The 21,232-nt window shown below is 46.9% G+C and overlaps 1 protein-coding gene across 5 annotated transcripts in view; it reads right to left on the bottom strand.

Moving 5' to 3' along the window:
• The window catches only part of TUB (TUB bipartite transcription factor), a 131,216-nt gene that overhangs the window by 90,190 nt on the left and 19,794 nt on the right, over positions 1–21,232 (bottom strand). Inside the window, exons 2-3 of one of the 5 annotated variants that reach the window (XM_074273750.1) lie at positions 12,385–12,493; positions 11,730–11,783 (exon numbers count right to left, since the gene is read on the bottom strand). The exons of 1 other annotated variant lie outside the window; for it this stretch is intronic. In XM_074273750.1, coding sequence (XP_074129851.1) covers positions 11,730–11,783; positions 12,385–12,493 — 163 coding nt within the window. Of the gene's footprint in view, positions 1–11,729; positions 11,784–12,384; positions 12,626–21,232 lie in introns of those variants that run through there. 3 more of the 5 variants (XM_074273752.1, XM_074273749.1, XM_074273755.1) reach the window with 3 other exon arrangements.

The following is a 21,232-nucleotide window of genomic DNA, read 5'->3' as shown; positions in this document are numbered from 1 at the left end:
ACAGTAAAGTTTCTTTCTGAAAATTACACATAATACAGGTTCAATAAGCTTTTGATGACTGAATGTATCAATGTTCACATGCTATAAATGTAAGGAAGAGAACCCTAGGATTAGGGGTTCCCAGAAAAACACCCCCCAGGACTGTGTAAGGTTTTTGCCTAAGCCCCCAGAGTTTGGCCAAGCTATCTACCACTCTGAGGTAATCCTCTCCCCACATCCAAAAGCAAATCAGAGGCCTTAGGTCCCCTTCCCACAGACTGGATATTTTTTCCTCTTCAAAAAGAATACTTTTGTAACTCCTATTGTCCCAGGTACAAAGCTGACCTTAAAAAAATTAAGTAACTAGCATTAGTCTGTCAACTGCTCAGCTTTAATTGGAATATGGAAAAGTCTAGGGGGCTTAAAGGCTGTGAGAAGGGACAATAGGCTCCTGTGGGAGCATAGATTTTCCTGATTCTAAGAACTCAGCACATCCATGGAGACCTGGTGGGTTCTGCCCTACATGCTCCCACATCCTGCCATTCTTATGACACCAGTCAGTTTTTAATTCTCTGGGAGTTCAGAAGAGAAGCCCAGGGTAGAACAAGGAACAGCTGAATCACAGAATTTCCAGGTTTGAAGGAACCTCAGCCTCCATTTCATCCAACTTGTACCTGACCAAGAATCCCATCTTTGACATCAGTGATCTGCCCCGGAGAAGGGGAAGCCACCACTTCTGGAAATAGGGCAGTCTCCTTTTGGACAGCTCACATGGTTAGAAAGCTCTCCTTCACCTCCAAGCCGACTAGGGAGAGACGGATGGTATAGAGGAAGGAACATTGGATTTGGAGTTGGGAGACTTAGTTCAAATCCTGCCTCTGCCAGTTATTACTTGAATGGCTTTGGGGATGAGTCATATCACACCTTTAGGACTAGATCCCTTCATTTGTAAAATGGTGGGGGTGGGATGGAGAGCCTTTGAGTCCCTTATAACTCTAAGTCTATTAATAAGATCAATCCTTCTTTCCCATGACTGCTCTTCAGAAGTCATATCCCACCCCAATCATCTCTTTTCCAGGATAAAAATCCCCACCTTCCCTCAAATGGCATAGTCTCAGTTCACTCAGTCTCTTTTAGATGTCTCCCTCTTCTAGAGATGCTCTAGCTTCTCTTCCTCCAAGACAGCACCCATAATGGAACAAAGATCAGGCGTAATTGCCAAAAGGCAACGTTCTTATTACTCTCTTTCAACAAAGCCTGATAAGTCACTTTTTTATTGGTTCCCAAGTTTCACTAACTCTTACTGAGCTTGTGATCCACTAAAAGCCTTAGATCTTTTTCCAAAAAGGAGGCTACCAAAAGAACATAATTTATACCTATTATACCTAATAATAAGTATAATTATTGTACCTATTAATCATCACTAAGTTATTCACCTCATAGGACTGAAGATGAAATAAGGTTATGAATGCACAAAGGTTTCATAAATGGCGAAATACTATGCCTGTGTGAGGAAGTATAATCACTACTATAGTGATTATTTTAGTGATATATAATAATATAATAACCACTGCCCATTGTCATCATTGATTGGCATTCTCTTGAATCAAAAATTTCTCATCCAGGACCATCCCCGAGGAGGTCAGAGCAGAAAGACAAAAGAGAAGTTGGATTTAGTGCCAAAACCAGGTTTGTTAGAAGATGATAAATTTAGAGTTGGAAAGATAAAAGGTCATCTAGTGTAATATACTCACTTTTACAGATGAGGAGACTGAGACAAAGGAGGTAAATCACTAAACCAAGACAACACAAATGGCAAATGGTAGGATCAGAGTAAGGTAGATCGGTTCCCTTCCCTCCAAAGTCATTGCTCTTTTTTCTGCACCACACTGCCTCAGCTCTTCAACCTTGGTCTTAGGCTCAGTCTACACATGTTCAGAAAAGCATTACTGTTATTTAGGTCATGTCTACAAAGGCACTGAAGCACCTGCTCCACCCTAGTCTGCTGCTCCATGAATAACTTATGGACTCATCCTAAAGCCATCTCACAAAATGTCAGTCAGAAAAACCTTAAAAAAAAAACATTTCATCCAAGGCTCTCATTTTACAGATAAACAAATCCATAGCCCCGAGACGGGAAGGGATCTCCTCAACATCACTTACTGGCTAATATAGGAGCTGAGACCCAAGCCTGAGGACCCCCGGCCTATGTTCCACCATGAAGACCTGGGAACAGGAACACTGCCTTCCACAGGCACTGAAAACAATTGTGCTCTGAACTTCCAAGATGACAGCAGTCTGGACTAAAAGGCTCATCCATCAATCACAAGAGGCTTTCTTAGATTGTCCAGAGACTAGCACAGAACTGCAATTACTTCGCTATTCAAACAGCCTGACATATTTTTCAGAATCTTTTGTTCCCTTCCCCATCCTCCTCACCCCATTGTGTCCTCAATCTCCTTAAAGCACCCACAACTCAGCCTTCCATAGCAAAGAAAATCACAGTACACAGGTAACCACTGCACCCCCACCCAGGACACCAGGAGCTCCATCCTCATCCTAATATTTCACGTGTGGTCAGACAGCTGAGTCCTGAGAAGGAAGGCATGCGTGTGGATCCCAAACAATGATGGCTGTGGAAATGGGGCAGATGTTGTGAACAGTTATTCTAAGGTAGGGGGTGACCAGCTACTGCTCTCCACCAAGACCAAAGAGAAGAAAATGGCCAACTTTGCTCCTAAGGACTTTGGATGAAACTATGGAAGATCTAGCAATAAAGGACAGCAAAGCCTTACACTTAATAAATGCAACCTCTAAGATTCTCTCTCTCTCCCTCTTTCTCTGTTTTCTTTCTCTCTGTCTCTGTATCTCTGTATCTCTCTGTCTGTCTGTCTCTCTCTCGCTCTGTCTCTGTCTTCTTTTCCTTTCCCCTCTCTTCTTTTTCTTCTCCTTCTTTCCCTCTTTCCTCTTCTTTCTCCCCTCTCCCTCTCCCTCCCTCCTTTTTTCCTTCTTCTTCTTCCTCCTTATACAGACACACACACACACACACACACACACACACACACAAGCCTGTGGACAGTTAGGGTCAGAACTACCTGAAAGCAAGAAGATGGACAAGATGACCCTTCCAATGCAAAACTCAATGAAATGAGTTTGTCTTTGAATGTCTGAAAGAATGACGTAGACAACATGACTAATGTGGAAGTACATTTTACATATTTACACATATATCACCTACATCAAATCGCTTACCATCTTAGAGAGCAGGGTGGATGGGGAGGGAGGGAGAGAGAAAATTTGGAAATCAAAATTTCATTATTTTTGTGTTTAAATTGTCTTTACATGTATTTGGAAAAAATACTATTTTAAAAAACAGAAAGAAAGAATGGCATAGAGCCCAGAATATCTTAAGGTGCATGGGGTGCAGCGGGGTGGGGGAAAAGGATGACTGGTTATGAGTTTGTTTCTTAGAATGCTGGAGTTTTCTATTGTCCCTCCCATCCTCAGCACTGCTGCTGGCATATAATGAGTTAGGCAGAAAGGGCCCAGAGAGAACTGACCCAGTTATGCACAAGCTGAGGAGACCACAGGCAGCACAAATCTGGTCCAGTTCGTGACACCTGGCTGAAGTTGAGTTAGTCTGTCTGTGAGTCCATGCCCTAGCACACAACACCCCTCCAGACTCCGCCTCTCTCCTTCAAGTTCTTGTACCTTCTACTACACATCACAGATACTTGTCTTCCCCCTTCCAACCTGGCTTGCCTCTGAGCTCAGTTCCTCCATCTGATATTTGAGAGAGTCGAACTAGATGATTCCTAAGGCCCCATCTTCCAGTTCTAGGCTTCTAGACACCTTAGGAAATACTTGTTTTTTATGAAGTCAAAAGAGCCTGGCACTGGGAACCAAGAGACCCAGATAGATTCAGTCTATTAGATCCCCAAGGGCAGAATTACAAATGATATGGAAAAGTTTAAAAAGTCAAACTTCAGGCTGGGAGACACGTGAATTCTCCATCACAGAATGTCCTCAAGCAGAAGCTGGAGACTCACTCTATATGCCAGGACTGTTACTGAAGACTCCTGAAGCAGGTAGAAGGATAGATTGGATGACTTCTCAGGTTCCGTCCTATTTTAAAATTCAGTGATTCTACACCATTTAATTTGGACTGACAATGGACAGTATTGACCACGGGAAGGGGAAAGGACATCACAGTCTCTGTCCTGCCAAAGCAGTCTAAAGTACAGTTCTAACCTGACAGTTGCAAAATGAGGTCTGAGGTAGAGGACTCTGAGAAGGGTTGTGCTCTATCCAAGGTGCTGAAACAGTTCCCCAGGCAGCCTGCAGGGTACTACAGAAGTTCCCACACCAATGGGGGTAGTCTCTGAGCTAGAATACACTTCCTGAAATAATTTAGGCTATAGACTTGTGCCCAGGGAGCTTACATTTCAAACTATGGTCGAGACCCAAGTGAAAAAGGGCTTTAGCATAAATAATCAGGCCTGAACCTCAGATTCACCATGGTCCCCAACAAGCCTATCTCAACCAAGCAGAACATCCCCAGGAGAGAATTCCACACTCTTTCCAGGCTGCCCTTCCCAGTGTCTCTGAGTCAGGAATAAACTGGACAACTTATCTTGTGGGACCACATCACTCTGAGCTGCCTGAAGCAGACAAACCAACAGCAGAGTTTCTCCTACATACAAGCAAGAGTAGGTGGTCACCCATGTAGTATATGATATGGGAGGATAGGGAAATCTTCCCCATCTCCTTACAACACATGCAAACACCCACCCAAATCTCTTTTCTACTAGCACTAAAGTTTCACTGTTTGCAAGACATTTATTTGGAATTCAGCACTACCTTCTTTAAACCCTTATTTTAAGGAGCAAAAAAATCCTGAAAGGAAGAACAAAGAACTCTAACACTGTAGTCTGAATGAATTCATCAGGTTGGGTAAGTTTGGACAACACGATGGCCTTGGGATCTGATATAGGACAAGGCTACTCAGAATGGAGCAAGGACCAAATTTTATGAATTCTCGATATTGTTGAGTGGACCAATTGTGGCCAAAGCCACATCCCAGTGTGTCTAGCTGCCAATTCCTGGTACAAGGAGTATAACATATACCATAATGAACAAGAAGGTTTGATTCTGTAAGGCTCAGTTCTAACACTTACTTCTTACAGGGCCTTTAGGCAAGTTCCTACCTTGGTCTGGACCTTAGTTTCCTATTTTATGACTGAGACTTCCATTCTCACAAAGATCTTTGTAAATTGCTAAACACTAGATAAATGGGGGGTGTTCTTAGGGATACAGACACATGGAGAAACACACACTCTGCCTGTCTCCAAATCCCAGCTCCCAATTAGGGGCTGCTCGCCTGCTGGTACTGAGCGTGTCTCTGCCTGTGCCTTGGTTGCAATGACGTCCTTGTCTAAGGCTGCAGGGAGCTTTGATCTTCATTTGCCTTACCCTCTGATTTCCCTTGAGATACAGGAGGTGAGACTTGAAAGTACGCCAGCTGATGTACCCAATTTATTCTACAATCAGAGATGTCAGCTAAAGCAGCTGCTTGGAGTCATCCAAGCAGCTGAGGCTATATGAGGGCTCCCAAAATGGAAGGCCTAGAGATGGTGTAGGGTCAGGCAACTGACCACTCTGACTTGATCCAGATCTGACTAAGAAACTACTCATAATTAGAAAGACAGAAACAGAGAAAGATAACAGGGAGACAGAGAAAGAAATAGAGTGACAGAAAATAGACAGAGAGATAATAGGGAGACAGAGAAAGACAGAAAAAGAGGCAGAAGAAGACAGAGAGAAACTGGGAACGAGACAAGGAGGCTGAGACAAATCAAGAAATCCTGAGAGAAAGAGACAGAGAGACATAAAGACAGAGACAGAGAAAGATAATAGGGAGAGAGACAAACAGATGGAGAGAGATAACAGTGAGACAGAGATAAACAACGAAAAAGAGACAGAGAGAAATAGACTGGGAAGAGATAGAGAGATTGAGAGATTAAGCAAGAAAATAAGAAGGGGCAGAAAACAGAGACTGAAATAAAAAACAACCAATATCTAAAACCTTCCTTTCCTATAATCTTCTTTTAAGAGGCATGAAGGCAAGCTGAGTCTGAAGTTCATATAGGTTCATTCCCAAAGACCAAGCATAGGAAGATAACAATCTCCCTGTATGTTCAAAGAGCCCTTCTCAAAATAACATCATTGACCTTAATGAGTACAACCTCATTCATCCCTCATTCAGGCAACCAGGAACAAAAAAGATTCTTCCAAATCAGTGAAAAACATCACTGGTAGGGTTTTTTGCTAACCTGATCTTCCTCCCTTTTGCTTCCCCACCAAAATGTTTGTTTGTTTGTTTTTGGTGTTGTTTTGTGTGTGTGTGTGTGTGTGTTTTTTGAGGGAGACTGTTACAGTGAAAAAATCCCTGGGATGAACAAATCAGGAGAGCCGGACTTTGCTCCTATTTCTGCCACAGGCTCAGCACATAACCTTGTGTCACACCCCACCCCCAACTAGATTGTAAGCTCTTGGGGGACAAGGAATGTATTGTTTTTCATCTTTGAATTACCAGCATTGAATTGATCTCACTGAATTGAACTGATCTCATTTCCTCTTAGTATCTTCATCTGTGAAATAGGGATAATAACCCTTTTTGTGCTTCTTTAACAAGTCTTTCATGAGAGAGAAGTCTTTTGTAAACTAAGGCTCTCTGTAAACTGGAAAGTGAATTATGAAAAGAGTAAATTATTATGTAAATAACAAAGCAATGTGCAAATGTGAAAAACAATTACCAATATGCTACTTACTTAATATGCACTGTTACTCATGTATTATGAACTCATACATCCTATGAGTAGAAATCACACAATCTCAAAGTTAGAAGCAATCCCAAGAGCTGTCTAGTCCAACCCCCAAATGAAAGAGATCTCCAATCTCCCAGACTGATGATTACTCAGCTTTGATCAAAGACCCCAGAGGAAGGGGAAGCTCCTGCTCCCAGGAGGACAATTCCCACTGTGAGACATTTCCCATTGTGAGAACCTGTTTCCTGACATCAAGCCTACATTTGCCTCTTTTGCCATTTCCACTCATCCCTTCTGGAGCAGAACTAAATATGTTCAACCTCTCTTCCACTTGCTTCCTCTCCAAATCTTGAGGACATCCTCCACAGCCCACCAAGTCTTTTCTTCTCTTAGTTCCTCTCTTCATAGCTTCCAGTCCTTTCTTCAATCTCTTTGACCTCCTCAAGATATGATTCATCTTCCTAATGTCCACCCAAAAGGGAATGGCCAGAACGGGATAAAATGCTCCAGATAAATGTGGTCTGTCCAGGGCAGGGCTGGGGGCTCACCTTTTCATTCTTGGAAGCTAGGTCTCTATTAGTGAAACTGATCCAAGATCATATCAGCTTTCTGGATGACCACACCATTCTGTAGATTTATGTTAAAGTTTTTTCAGACAAAATCCTATCTAATCACGTCTCCCCCATTTTGTATATGTGACTCAACTTCTTGTGCCCAGATCTCATATTTAAGTTTTATATTAATTTTATAATTAAGTATAAATAAATTTAATAGAAAATAAAAGTAAGGGGCAGCTAGGTGGTGCAGTGGACAGAGCACCAGCCCTGAATTCAGGAGGACCGGAGTTCAAATCTGGTCTCAGACACTTAACACTTCCTAGCTGTGTGACCCTGGGCAAGTCACAGAAAAAAATAGCCTCAGAAAAAAATGAATAAATAAAAAATAAAAGTAATTATTCATGTAATAAATTGCATTCATTTTGCAATTAATTTTGCATTTGTTCCCAAGTAAATTTCATCTACTTAGATTCATCCCAAGTTTCTAGTCCACCAGACAATGGGGCTTTTTTGGCAACTGCAAATTTTGTAAATATGTCTCAACTATACCTTTATCCAAGTCACTAAATGGATACCTGCAACACTTCACTCAAGACTTCTTCCAAGGATACAATAATGATGACTTTTTAAATCTAGTCATTCAGCTGGTTCAAAATCCACCTCATTGTAGCCATACCTATCCATCTTTTTCACAAGATTAACATGAGATAAAATATTGTCTATAGCATTCTCTTGATAACTAGCATAATAGCTAGCATTTATATAGTACTTTAGGGTTTGCAAAGTGTTTTATAAATATCATTTCATTTGATCATCACAATAACCCCATAGATAAGTGCTAATATCTCCATTTTACAGGTGAAGAAACTGAAGCAGAGATGAAATGACTTGTAAAATATTACACAACTAAGAATTGTCTGAGGCAAAGTTTGAACTCAGAACTTCCTGTCCTCAGGTCTGGTACTCTGTGCACTATGTACTCCTCCCCCAATCCCAGCTGCCTTGATCTGCCAGGTGAGTAACCTGGCTAAAGAAAAGGAAGTTGGTCTAATATAACCTTCTCTTTATGAAGCATGAAGGACTCTTATGGGCCCATAGATTCCTTTTTAGATGTTCACTAACCATCCCAAGGATTTCAGAGAATTTAGAGTCTAGATTTTGCTCAGGGACCTTGAATTTGCACTTTTACTCTTCTCTCTTTTGGAAATGAGCAAAGCTTTTGCTCTTCTCTGGTGCCATGATACTTCTCCTGAAGTATCAGCTCTCACTCTCAGTGGCTATTCCCCAGAGAGTTGTTCACCTGGGCCAGTGGTCTTGGACTCCTCAAAAGCAACTAGGTGCCCATCTCCCTGCTTCTTTTCGGAAATCACTTCCCTAACATTTCTTTTTCATCCTTCCCAGTTCAAAGGCCATTCTCCTTAAGAGAGGAAAATATAGCAATATCATTAATGATAGAAAAGTCATTAATGTGAAGAAAATCAAATGTAATAGTGCAAAAATTCCTTAAGAAATATCGGTACATTTCCTAATGGTGTCTCTCCCTAACTCTCTCTGTATCTCTAATTGTCACTTTATCTGTCTCTCCATCTTAGATCATTTCTACTTCTGTCCCTATATCTCAGACTGTCTGTCTCTTTATCTCCAGCTGTCTCTTTATCTCTCTCTGTGTCTCAGATTATTATGTCTCAGCATATCCCTATATCTCAGACTCTCTCTTTATCTCTATATCTCAGACTGTCTGTTTCTCTGACTAAATACCTGACTCTCTGTCTGCCTATATATCTCAGACTATCACTCTGTCTGCTTCTCTCTCGTCTCTTGGTCTCAGTCTCAGTCTCTCTGTCTCTCTGTCTCTCTGTCTCTCTGTCTCTGTCTCTCTCTCTCATACACACACACACACACACACACACACACAGCACAACCCTGCTCAGGACTTTTTTCTCACCCATCCCCTGATTCAGACCATCCTGGATGGTCCAGCATCAAAGCCAGGACCTTTAGGGACCCAAAGCACATCTGTCTTTAAATGAATATTCCTCTAGTACCAACAAGTAACAAAGATCTATGAAAAACCTTGTGGACACTAAAATAGATACAATTATAAATAACTATTAATAATAAGAATACTTTGCCCTTCTATTATTCTTTACAGTTCACAAGGGGATTTTGTTGAGATTTTTAATGTGTGTGGTTGCTATAGTATTAATTTCCATCTTAAACGTGAGGAAACATGTTCTAATTGTTAAGTGACTTTTAGATTCAAACTCAACTTTTGAATTTGCCTCAGTACCAATTTTCATGGGGAAAAAGTTACCTCAGATCAGCCCTGGTTAGCCACTGTCCTGATTTCAGAATAAGTAGGGTTTAGAGGAAGAATCCAGATCTGATCAAAGCGTTTGAATTCTGGGTCTGACGGCTGTGTGTCCTTCCAGGCCTCAGGTTCTGCCCATGTAAAAGAAATTGGACTTGCTTCACTGCTCCCTAAAATCCCTTCGGATCTTGATGCCGTGAGCCTGAGATTCCGGGTGCAGCCAACAGAGAACTTTGTTTTAAGGAAGCTAGTCTCAAGGAGGGCCTCGAGAGTGCTCCCTAATGTTCTTTCTCCTGGACTCAAGAGCTACAGGATTCATTATCTCCGCTAATCAAAGGCCCATTAGGTCAATCTCCCGCTCATTAAAGCTGTTACTGGGGCAGCTCATGATTCTCAAGCTCATCCTCTGGACTCAAGAACACTTAGGCAATCTTCAGAGCGCCTCTGAAAAAAGCATTCCACCTCATCCACCCCCCAAGCATCCCCAGCACAAGAGCCTCCATCTCCTCACCCAGTGATTCCTTCCCCAGTACAGCAGCCATTTGGAGGAGACCACCACCTGCCCCACTACCCCCACCACCACCTGGTCGCCTGGAGAGAAGCACCCAGGAGGAAAGTACCAGTGCTCCCGGAACAAGCTGTCCACAACATGGAATAGTGGAGAAAACTCTGTATTTGGATTCTGAAAAGCTGGATTCTAATCCTGATTTCCCCACTTAATACCTGTGCAATAAATAAGTCTCTGGACCTCTGTTCTTCATCTAGAAAATGAGGGGATCGGACACGATGAGGAGCTTATAACCTATATATAATTATATATGTATATATTATAATCTATGAGTAGATTTCAGGAAATCTGTTAACTTGGATGAGGAAAAAGTACATCTGTATTTTCATCAGACTTCTAAATGAAATCTAGCATTTCCTTCAAAATATAAGAAATGATGATCAGAAAAAACCCGACAAGACTTCTATGAGCTGATACAAAAGGAAGCAAGCAGAGCCAAGGGAAGATTGGAGACAGGAAGAGCAATACTGTGCAATGATCAACTAGGAATGACTTAGGTACTCTGAACAAGACCACAAACCGAGCTAATTGCAAAGGGCTCACGATGAAAAATCACATCCACCTCCCCAGAGAACTGATGAACTCTGAGTGAAGAGAAGCGTACTTTTTTCACTTTCTTTATTTTTCTTGTTTTGCCCCAACATGACTAATAAGGAAATACATCTGATGACTTCATATGTTTTGAGCACCTACTGTGCTCCTGCCACAAAAGTGGATTCTTGCATACTGCCAGTGCTGGAAGACTCACTCCTCCTGAGACAGAACACCCCCCTTTTGGACAACATTAATTGTTCAAATGCTTTTCCTGACATTAACCCTTAAAACTCTGCCACTTGTTGTCCAGGGCCAGCCAGAGTATAATCCCTCTTCCACACACCGACCGAGTATTGAAGCCAGGGATCACATCCTCCCAGCTCTCCTCCAGGTTACACGTATGGAGGGCCTTCAACCAGTTTTCAGGAGGGCTCACTCTTCTGCCCAAACTATACCAAGCACCTTCCTCTGAATATACCTGTTCCTCAAAGTCCCTCTTTAAAAGGGGGTCCCCAGAATGGGACCCAGAACTCTAACCGGGCTCTAAGCGTACTGTCTGGTTCTGCATCCTAAGGGCAACAGACAGGAGAACAGGCAGGTAAAGGTCACTGTGGGGGGCCAGCTCAGGGTCTCTAACATGAGTACCTCCTGACCCCCAACCAACAGTCCAGCAGGAGGGCTGGTGTCCACCCAGTGGACGGTGACTTCAGTCACTGCCATTTCTACCTGTGGCTCTGAGGTCTGATTTCCCACCTCCGTGCTCCTCCCCTGACCACCCTCAGGGTCTAATTCGCCTTCCAGGATCCTGATTCTCCAGCTCCAAGCCTTCCGCTGCCTTCCTGCTCCCTCCCGGCCCCTCGTTCACTGAGCCATCATCTCCTTCCCCGGCCCACGCTCCCCTTCAGCCAGGCCTTCTTCCTCTGCTTGGCCACACCCTTCCCCGGCCAGCTCACCGGACCGTCTCCCTTCCTTCACTCCTGTAATTCCTCCTCCTCCTCGTAGCCTTCCTGGAGGGGAAAAGAAGGGGTGAATTCCCCTTGGCACCTTTCTACCCTTGCTGCCCCCTGGGCTGCCACCCCAGATGACCTTTTCCCCTGAGACTATCTAGGACAGATTCATTCACTTCCCTGACAGCGTTCCTCAGGGGTCCATGGGTCTGGACTGCCTGGAAGAAGGGGGAGGGGTGTCCTTGGGGTGCTTCTCGAGGGCAAGGGTTCCTACGCCTGGAGCAGCAGAGAGGACTGAGAAGGAGGCTACAGGAGACCAATGGCAGCGATGGTGATGGTGATGATGGAGAACGCTGGGGCAGGGGAAGCGGGGCCCAGGGACAAGGGGACAGCCAGGGAGCAGACCACAGGGAAACTGGGGCAATCTCCCTCTCTAATTTCCCTCCTCATTATCTCCCCCAGGCTCATGGACAGGAAGGACCAACCTTTTATTTCAAAATTAGTTGGAGGGGGGAGGGAAGAGAGGAAGGTCAAGGCCTAGAGAGGAAGCGTCCTGGGAGGAGATTCTGGGCTCTGAAGATCGGTGGGAGCTCTGGGCCCTGGGCGGGGAACCTCACACCCCAGCGGGAGGGGGAAGGGCGGGGGTGCTGTTCATGCTTACCCATCTCTCCGGTGGCCCCGCTTTAGGGGCCCCGGCTTCCTGTGCTGCTTTGAACTCTGAGCTCCCATCGGCCTGGAGAGGGGCGGCCGCCACAGCACAGGAGCGCCTCCTGGGAACGAGACCCTCATTCATATACCGTGCAAACCAGAGACAGGGGGCGGGGCGGGGCCTGCCTCGCGGACCGCAGGCAGCCCCAAGGAGCTGTGGGGCTCCGAGTACCGGGCAGCCATCCTTGAGACGAGGACCCGCGCTCCCCTGTCGTTATGTGCTACAGATCACCCAGTGCAGGCCACAGGGGGCAGCTTGGCCCCCGTCACGGCCCCCGCGCCTCCCTTCTCCCCCCACAGGAAGGCCTTGGGCCCCGGCCCCAGCCGCATCGGCACATGGCACCACCTAGGCTTCGGTCTCCATGGGAACAAGACAGCCATTAATCCCTCTGGCTGAAGGTTCTCATGGCAACCCCGGCAGGGCAAGGTGTGCCGAGGACAAGCCCCGGGGCGGCCGGGCTGGGGCTCCTAGGGCCGGGGCGTGAGGAGAAGGCCTCGGGGTCCCGCCAGACCCGAAGGCCCGTACCACAGAGCAGCGCTCAGGGAGGAAGTGCGGCGTGCTCCGGGCCTGGCGGGAACAGAGCTAAAACTCCCGCGCCTCTGGGCTCGGCCACCTGCCCCCTCCCCGCCGGACAGAGACTGGGGAGGCGGACCCCGGATCAGAGACCCCGCTGGGGCTTAGGGACCCCTAAAACTGGAATAGTCTTCCCCAGGGCACAGTCACTCTCCCAAGTCCCGGGGCCCCGGCCGAGCCCGGGACCTACATAAAAGTGAAAGGGGGCGTCGATCCAAAGTCCCGTTTTGCATTCTAAAATTCCCCTTAATGGACACAAGGAAATTTTCTCTTAAAATTAATTTAAATGTGATCTATAGAGCGCATCTTGAGTGGGGGGAGGGGCCGGGAGACTGGCTCTGCGATTTCACCCGGCCAGATGCAGCCGTTCTGGGGCTCCGGGCCGCTTCAGCGCCAGCAGGGTTGCCGGGATGACGGAGCCTGTCCGAGCCACAGGCGGGAGGGGAACCGGGTTCTAACTCATTCCGAGCCAGGAACTCTGCCCGCCTCTCCAAGCGCTCCTCACCAAAAGTTAGAAATTAGCAATCTGATACTGGGGGAGGGGCAGGGAACCTCGCGGCTCTGGGGGTAGCGGGGGCTGAGAGATGAGCCCCGGGCAGATGCGGGGTTCCTCCCTGACTTTCCCTTTGCGGCCACAAGGTGGAAGCATTGCGCCACTGCCCTCCCGGATCCCACGCCGGACAGGTACACTTGGTCCGGATGGGACCGGATGGGTCCGGATGGATCCGGATGGGGGGGAGTTCTGGGATGGGGGCCCAGTCCCATGGATCTCCCTCTTCAGACTCTGCAATGGGAGAGGGGGGGTGAATGGTGCAGCCTCATCCGGCTGGAAGCCCGGGGAGCGGCCCGCACTTCTGCCTTGGGCCAGTTCTTCCTGCACCGTTTCCTCACTACTGGCTAGGGTTCTACCTGACAGTCTCCGAGAGGTCCCGGGGCGCGGCCCCCTCCCACCCGGCTCCCAGGCTGTTAACCTAATGCTGGCGAGCTTGCAGTGAAAGTGCCCGAGTGCGGAGTCTCTGAGCCGGGTTCCTGTTCCGCAGGAGGCGGGAGTCCGACCAGAGCCCTCCGGCCTCTAGAACGTGAGGCCCTCGGCCGTCGAAATTCTGTGTTCATGGCGTCACATGTAGTCCGTGACACAAAAACGTCACCTAGCATCCATGGAGGCGCTTTAAGGTTTGCAAAGCACTTCCAGAGCTTTCATCCGACCTTCTCAGCCCTCGGGAGAGGGGCTGTTATTATTCCATGTTACAGAGGAGGAAACTGAGGCACACAGAAAGCAGCGACACGCCCACGTGACTGGTAAATATCGGAGACCCGATCACCAATGGCCGCCCCGGCCCCCTCCTTCCGCTAGCCAGAGGAGGAGGAGCCCGCTGGGGCGGGAGCCGCGGGCCGGGGGCGGAGTAAGGAGACCCAGCTCAGGGTAACTGCGCGCTGGAACTCAGGCTTCACCTCTGAGAAGTGGGCTTTCAATAATCCCACGGTCCGGGCAGAAGGATAGGGCCCCTGGCGCCCTCCCCTCCCTCCCTCCCGACGGGCGCTGCCCCGCCCCCTCCCAGGACAGGCTGACTCCTGCCCAATCAGAACGAGGCTCGCTGTACTCAGGGTGTACCACGTGGGGACGGGTACGGAGGAAGGGAAGACAAAAGGAATCGGAGTGAGAGACGGGGTGAAATAACACACGTGTCTGAGGGACACAAATCTCCGAGCTCGATGACTGAGCCCCCGAGGAAGGGGATTTGGGGCAAATGACTCTATTTCTCTGGACCTCAGTTTCCTCATCTGTAAAATGAAAAGATGGGCTGGGTGATCCTCGCCCACAGCTCTAAACCTGAGATCTCCGAAGTCTCAGTCTGGTCTCTGACGTCCGTAGGAGGTCTATCACCTCCCCTTTTTAAAGATGGAGAAATTAAGGTTCATAAGGCTTTCCACCCCTAAAGCCAACAGATGCCTGGGAGGCAAAACCCTCCGGGACGGTCTCTCCTTCCAGGAAAGGCCTGGGAGCACTGGGCCTCCCTCCCCCTCCCCAAGCCCCCTCCCCCGCCATTAGGAACAACTGGCAGATCCGCTTAAGGCCCGCTCAGTGGCGACAACTTAAAAAAAGCCTAAGGCTTACAAAAGGGGAAAAACTACTAGATCTCCTTTATTCAAATTGTTCTCTCCCATCTATTAACCATCTATGATCAATCTTTTAACCAAATTGGTCTCCCTGTCCCAAATGCCCCCTTTCCAATTTATCACTGCCAAAGTGATGTTCCCAAAGCCCAGTTCTAACCAGGCCACTCCTCTGCTCAGGAACCTCCAGGCTCCCTCTTACCTGTAGAAGCAAATAAAAATCTCTCTGCCTGACATTTAAAATCCTTCACACCTTTGCAGGCCTCTCATTACTCCCCCTCACATACTTTATACCTCAGCCCAACTGGACTAATCCTGTTCCTCATCTAATACTCCTTTCTTCGTGCCCTTGGGCATCTTCAAAGCTCCAAAACCCTGGTTGTTAAGTCTCTGAGCGCCCTTCAAAGCTCAGCTCAAGTCCCACCAACGGCATGAAGCCCCCAGCTGCTAATGCTTTCCCCCAGTGAAAATCCTAACCTTTTGTTTTGTGCTGTATTGTGTCAACATGTATTTACACATTGTCCTCCTCACTAGAATGTAAGCCCCTTGGGCAGAAGGATTATTTCATTTTTGTCTTTGACTCCCCAGTGCCTATTATGTGCATGGCACACAGTCGGTACTTAATAAGTGCTGGTTTCATTTCATCCTCCCAGCAACACTAACAGGGAAGTAAGGAAGTGGCTTGGAAGATTTCTTTTGACAGAAAAGTAAACTGAGGTTCAGAAGAGAAATTTACTCCCTGAAATAGGAGAGAACCTAGAAATACTTTTCAAGCCAGTAAGGTCTGTCAGAACTGCAGCTCCAGAAGGGACCTTAGAATTGATATTAGAGCAGAAAGAAACCCTAGAACATAGAATGCAGAGGGAGGAGGACCCTAGAACATAGAGTAAACAAAGTTGGAAGCGACCTTGGAACGACGTCAGCGCTGGGGATAAATCCACTGAGATCACCTCGCTCATTTTAACTGGAGGCACCAGAGCAATGGGAAGCGCTCCATCTGTGGCTGTTTCCCCGTACCCAGGCTTCCTCTGAGCAAGTCCCACCAAGCCAAGTCGCGGAACATTCTGAGGAAGTGGCTGTGGGGCTGGGCTGCAGGCCGCACGTTCCTGAAGCTGCCGTGGATGGTGTGTGCACCCACATGGGCATCTGTCACTACAAATCTCATCCAGGGTTTTCTCTCCGAATCCCGCTCAGATTCTATCTGTCCACACGACTGCAGGAGCAGCTTGTCGTTGCAAGGGTTCGGTTTCACTTCCCACATCATGGAATATTTATGGCCGAGCAACAGCTCCCTGCTCTGGAATGGATTCACTTCTCCCCAAGCAGGCTCCTCGGCGATCTGCCCCGCGTTCTAGACTGGAACCTCGTTTCAACTTCAAGACCCCAACCCTTAGCCCAGTGCCTGACAGGAAGTTATTAAATGCTTTTTGATGGCTTTTTCCTGCCTTGTCGTCCTCCACGGCCTGGAACTTCAGTGCCAAAGCTACAGGGCACCAGGAGCGGCCCCATAATTCCCCAAGCTTTTGCTCTCCTGGCAAAGCCTTCCAAGAGCTAGATCCTTTTGGAAAGCAGAGTGGTACAGTAGAGAAAGAACACTGAATTTAGATTCAGAATCCCCACTCAGCCCCCTTCTTACCCATAGGGCTGTGGGCAATCGACAAGCACTTATTAAATGCCAGCTTCTGTGCTAAGCTATGGGCAAGTCATTTGATCTTTCTCGGACTCAGTTTCCTTAGCTGTGTAATGAACAGTTTAGACGAGATGCATCTCAGACCTCTTCCAGATCTAAACCTATGATCCCACCCAGACTGAGACAGGATGAGTCACTGAGAGTGTTCTACCCAAGGCAATTGCGTTTGCCCATGAGAAAATCAGTTTGACAGACTAGCATACAGCATAAAACCAAAGCTCCTGTCAGTCCCCAAGGGACCGTCTCCATTACTGTCACGACTGAATTGTGGGAAGACAGGCAGAGACGCTCTCATCTGGCCCAGGAAAACTTAGCTGTGACTGGCTATCCAAAGTCTCACCCATTTCCTAGAGATCAGGCCTGGGGGGCTAGCCTCGCCGGGACCCTGCCTGCTTTGTAAGGTGGATCCATCATCCTCCTGGTCTGATTACCTCAGAGGATCAAGTGAGGGGGGATGGGAGATATTGCAGAGAAGCTGATTTCAGCTGCAGATAAAGAAAAATTTTCTTGAATGAAAGCTGTCCAGACATAATATGCACTGAGTCAAGAAGGGGAAGCTTCTCATGACTGGGGATGTCATAGAGAGAAAACCCAACACAGGCTGGAACCCTTGAGGTTATCCTGAGATTCTATGTCACAGAGGTCTAGTGAATGGCTCTAACTTGCCCAAACCTCCACCTTCCCTCATCCTTCTTGGGAGAACCCGTTGGGAGACAAATCCATTCTTTGCTCTTGAAAGTAATCTGTTCCATCATAGATCAGCTTGAACAGATTTGAATCAATTCTAATAAAATACACTGGGACCTTATAAAAAATCAATTTGCCTCTCTGGGCCTCAGTTTTTGTAAATGAGAGATCATCAAACTTACAGTACTTAACTCATAAAAATAAGGGAAGAGAGAGAGAGAGAGAGAGAGAGAGAGAGAGAGAGAGAGAGAGAGAGAGAGAGAGAGAGAGAGAGAGAGAGAGACAGAGAGAGACAGAGACAGAGACAGAGAGAGAGACAGAGAGAGAGAGACAGAGAAAGAGAGACAGACAGAGACAGAGAGACAGACAGAAAGAGACAGAGAGACAGACAGAAAGAGACAGAGAGACACAGAGAGACAGAGAGACAGACAGAGAAAGAGAGACAGACAGAGACAGAGAGACAGACAGAAAGAGACAGAGACAGACAGAAAGAGACAGAGAGACAGAGAGAGAGAGAGAGACAGAGAGAGAGACAGAGAAAGAGAGACAGACAGAGACAGAGAGACAGACAGAAAGAGACAGAGAGACAGAGACAGAGAGAGAGACAGAGAGAGAGACAGAGAAAGAGAGACAGATAGAGACAGAGAGACAGACAGAAAGAGACAGAGAGAGAGAGAGAGAACTACAAAGTTCTAAGTCACCTTCCTAGCCTAGTTGGCACAGGGGCAGCTATCTGGCGCAGTGGATCGAGCACCAGGCCTCGAGTCTGGAAGACCTAAATTCAAATCTGGGTCTCAGACATCTACATAGTGTGTGACTCTCGGCAAATCCCTCAACCCTGTTTCCCTCAGTTTCCTCAGCTATAAAATGAACTGGGAAAGGTCAACCACTCCAGTGTCTCTGCCAAGAAAACCTCAAACAGGGTCACAAAGAGTTTGTACATGACTGAACATTTCCTCTTCCTGTTCTCAGTTTTGCCCTCTAGGACCAAGCAGAAAAAGTCTATTATGTCTTCTCTGTAACCATCTGATACTTGCAGGAGATAGATTCCAAAACCTTCCCATCCAAAAGCTACAGGAAGCCTCAGAGGTTTGGAGAAAATAAACAGAGTGCGGCAGGGGCAAAGCTCATCCCAACCGAGGCATCTGACAGACCCAAGGATGCGACCAAGACTTTGTGCCAATGAGTGGTTGGAGTGGATGGGGGTGGGAGGAGAGAGCAGGGACCAATTCCCTCTTTGCTCATGTTACCATGGCAACTTTCAGTTGTCACAGCAGACTCAGGGCTCTGAACACAGTTGAAACAGAGCCAGAAGATGCTAAGAAGAGGGAGACAATTTCTCCCCATCCCGGAGCCCCTTTGCCAGGGGGTTGCACTAGAGATCTGGGAAGGCCCATGGGGGTCACAGGTGGGCACATGGGGACCACAGAACAAGTGATTCAGAATCTCCTCCATGTGCCACCCCTCGTGAGCCCTAATTACTACATGGGCTAGAGGGAGGGGGAATTCTTTGCCACTAGTCTGTAAAGCATGTGAACATGGTTCCCTGTTCATAATTCATAGGATTTGGGTGGGAAGGAACCTTAAGAAATCCCCAAGTCTCAACACCTTCATTTCACAGAATCAGGAAGAAAGGCACTGAAAGTAATTTGTCTCTGAGAGCAATACCAACAAGAGCAAGAGCTAGCATATATATAAAGCATGTTACCTGAGAGGCAACTGGGTGGTACAATGGATAGAGTGCTGGATCTGGAATCAGGAAGACTCATCAGCCTTCCTGCAAATCCAGCCTTAGGCACTTCCTAGCTGGGTGACCCTGGGCAAGTCACTTCACTCTATTTGCCTCAGTTATCTTGTGTGTAAAATGAGCTGGAGAAGAAAATGTCAAACTTCTTCAATCTCTTTGCCTAAAAAATCCTAAATGGGATCATGAAGAGTCAGACTGGAGTGAGACAACTGAACAACAAAACCACAATTTATCCTCAAAGCAAATCTGTGAGACAGGGAGAGGAGACCGAAGCTCGTCTTGAACTCAGGGCCACGTAGTCAGAACTCTACACTATTCTTGCTTCCAGGGGCCAGGAAGGGTGGGGGCAGCCATGGCAGAGGTGGGCAGCCTTGTCAGGCAGCATATCTGACTGCCAGATGTTGCATGTGCTTGTTGATAAATGTTACTCCTCTTCCGCCTGCAGATCTGACACCAGCTCAGGCGCCGATTAGTGTTTTGGATGGAAGTCAAACTCAAACCGGTAATTAGAGCAGCAGACAAGGTGAAGGATGACATTTGTGCTTCAACGCCTCTTCTTGACTGGGAAACGGCATCATTCATCTGTGGGAAGTCATGCACCCCCTGGTCCATGCAGGTTCTGTCCTCCAGAGACCTACAGCTACCGCCTCCCCTCCCAGGATGCCAGCTGACCACAGGAGAGCCACTTTCTCCCTAGAAGCCTCCAGCCTTCTGAGGTGCTTTTCTGTTTTGACATCCACGCCTTCCCATGTTCTGAGGTTCCTTCCAGCTGTAGTTTACTAAAAGAAGGGCAGAATGTTTCATTTTTGTCTCTGTTTCTTGTAACTAGCACAGTGCTGGGCACACAGCAAGTGCTTAATAAGGGTTTGCCAAATTAATGAAGGAATGAAAAATTGCCTTTTTGCTCTGCATTCTGTGTTCCACATTCCACATCACAGAGTTCTTTGCAACTTTGACATTCTATGGTCAATCTTAAGTCACTTCCACCTCTGATATTCTATGTTCTGTGTCTAGCATTGAGCTTTCTATACAAAAGGAACTTAATAAATGCTGATGCATGACTAAAACTCAGACATTCTATGGTTCTAGAACCACCTCTGAAATTCTATGTTCTGTGTCTAGCATTGAGCTTTCCATACAAAAGGAACTTAATAAATGAATGACTAAAATTCGGACATGCTATGGTTCTAGAACCATTTCTGGCATTCTGTGTTCTGTGCCCAGCAATGGGCTTGCCACCCAAAAGGAACGTAATAAATGTTGATGCATGACAAACTCAAACATTATATGGTTCTAGGATTATATAGAATAGGTGTGCATGTGTGTCCTTATACACACAAACATACATGTTTGCACACATATATGTGGGTTGTGTGTGTGGATATATTCAAGACAATTTGGTATTATGGAAAGAGCATTGGGACCAGGAGTCAGGACAGATCTGGATTTATAACCTGCCTCTGATACGTGCTTTATACATGGATAGGGAAGTGATTTAAATTCCCCAACTTGTCTATAAAATGGGGATAATGACAACTCTAATCCCTGCTTCTTGGAGCTGTGAGAACCTCCCAAGCCCTAAAACCCTAGACAAACATTAACTGCTTTTGTCCCTCTGCTGTCCGTGCTGCTGTCCCTCCCCTAGCACTCTGTATGGCCTTGTATGGACGGGTTGGGAAAAGAGTGTAAAGTAATCAGCAGACAGAAGGCGGGACATCAGTTGGGGCTTGACTTCTCTGTAAGTTCTTGGATTCACTGGAGGTGACAGAGGTTAAGAGAAGTCCAAGGCTAATTTATATCACTGCTAGCAGGGTTCTTAGTGGGTACAAAACTGCCCAAGATGGTGTGACGGGGCTAAAGGATCAAACAGAACTGAGCTTCCCTACCTGTCCAACCAAGATGGCACACGTTACATCTTTGCCATGGTCACCCTGTTGTTGCCTGTGTATGATAAAATGAGAAAAGTGCAGGCTGGGGCAGGAGACTCA

Source organism: Sminthopsis crassicaudata, chromosome 6, assembly GCF_048593235.1.
Source record: "Sminthopsis crassicaudata isolate SCR6 chromosome 6, ASM4859323v1, whole genome shotgun sequence".
Taxonomy (NCBI): domain Eukaryota; kingdom Metazoa; phylum Chordata; class Mammalia; order Dasyuromorphia; family Dasyuridae; genus Sminthopsis; species Sminthopsis crassicaudata.
This window is presented reverse-complemented; position numbering and strand designations above follow the sequence as displayed.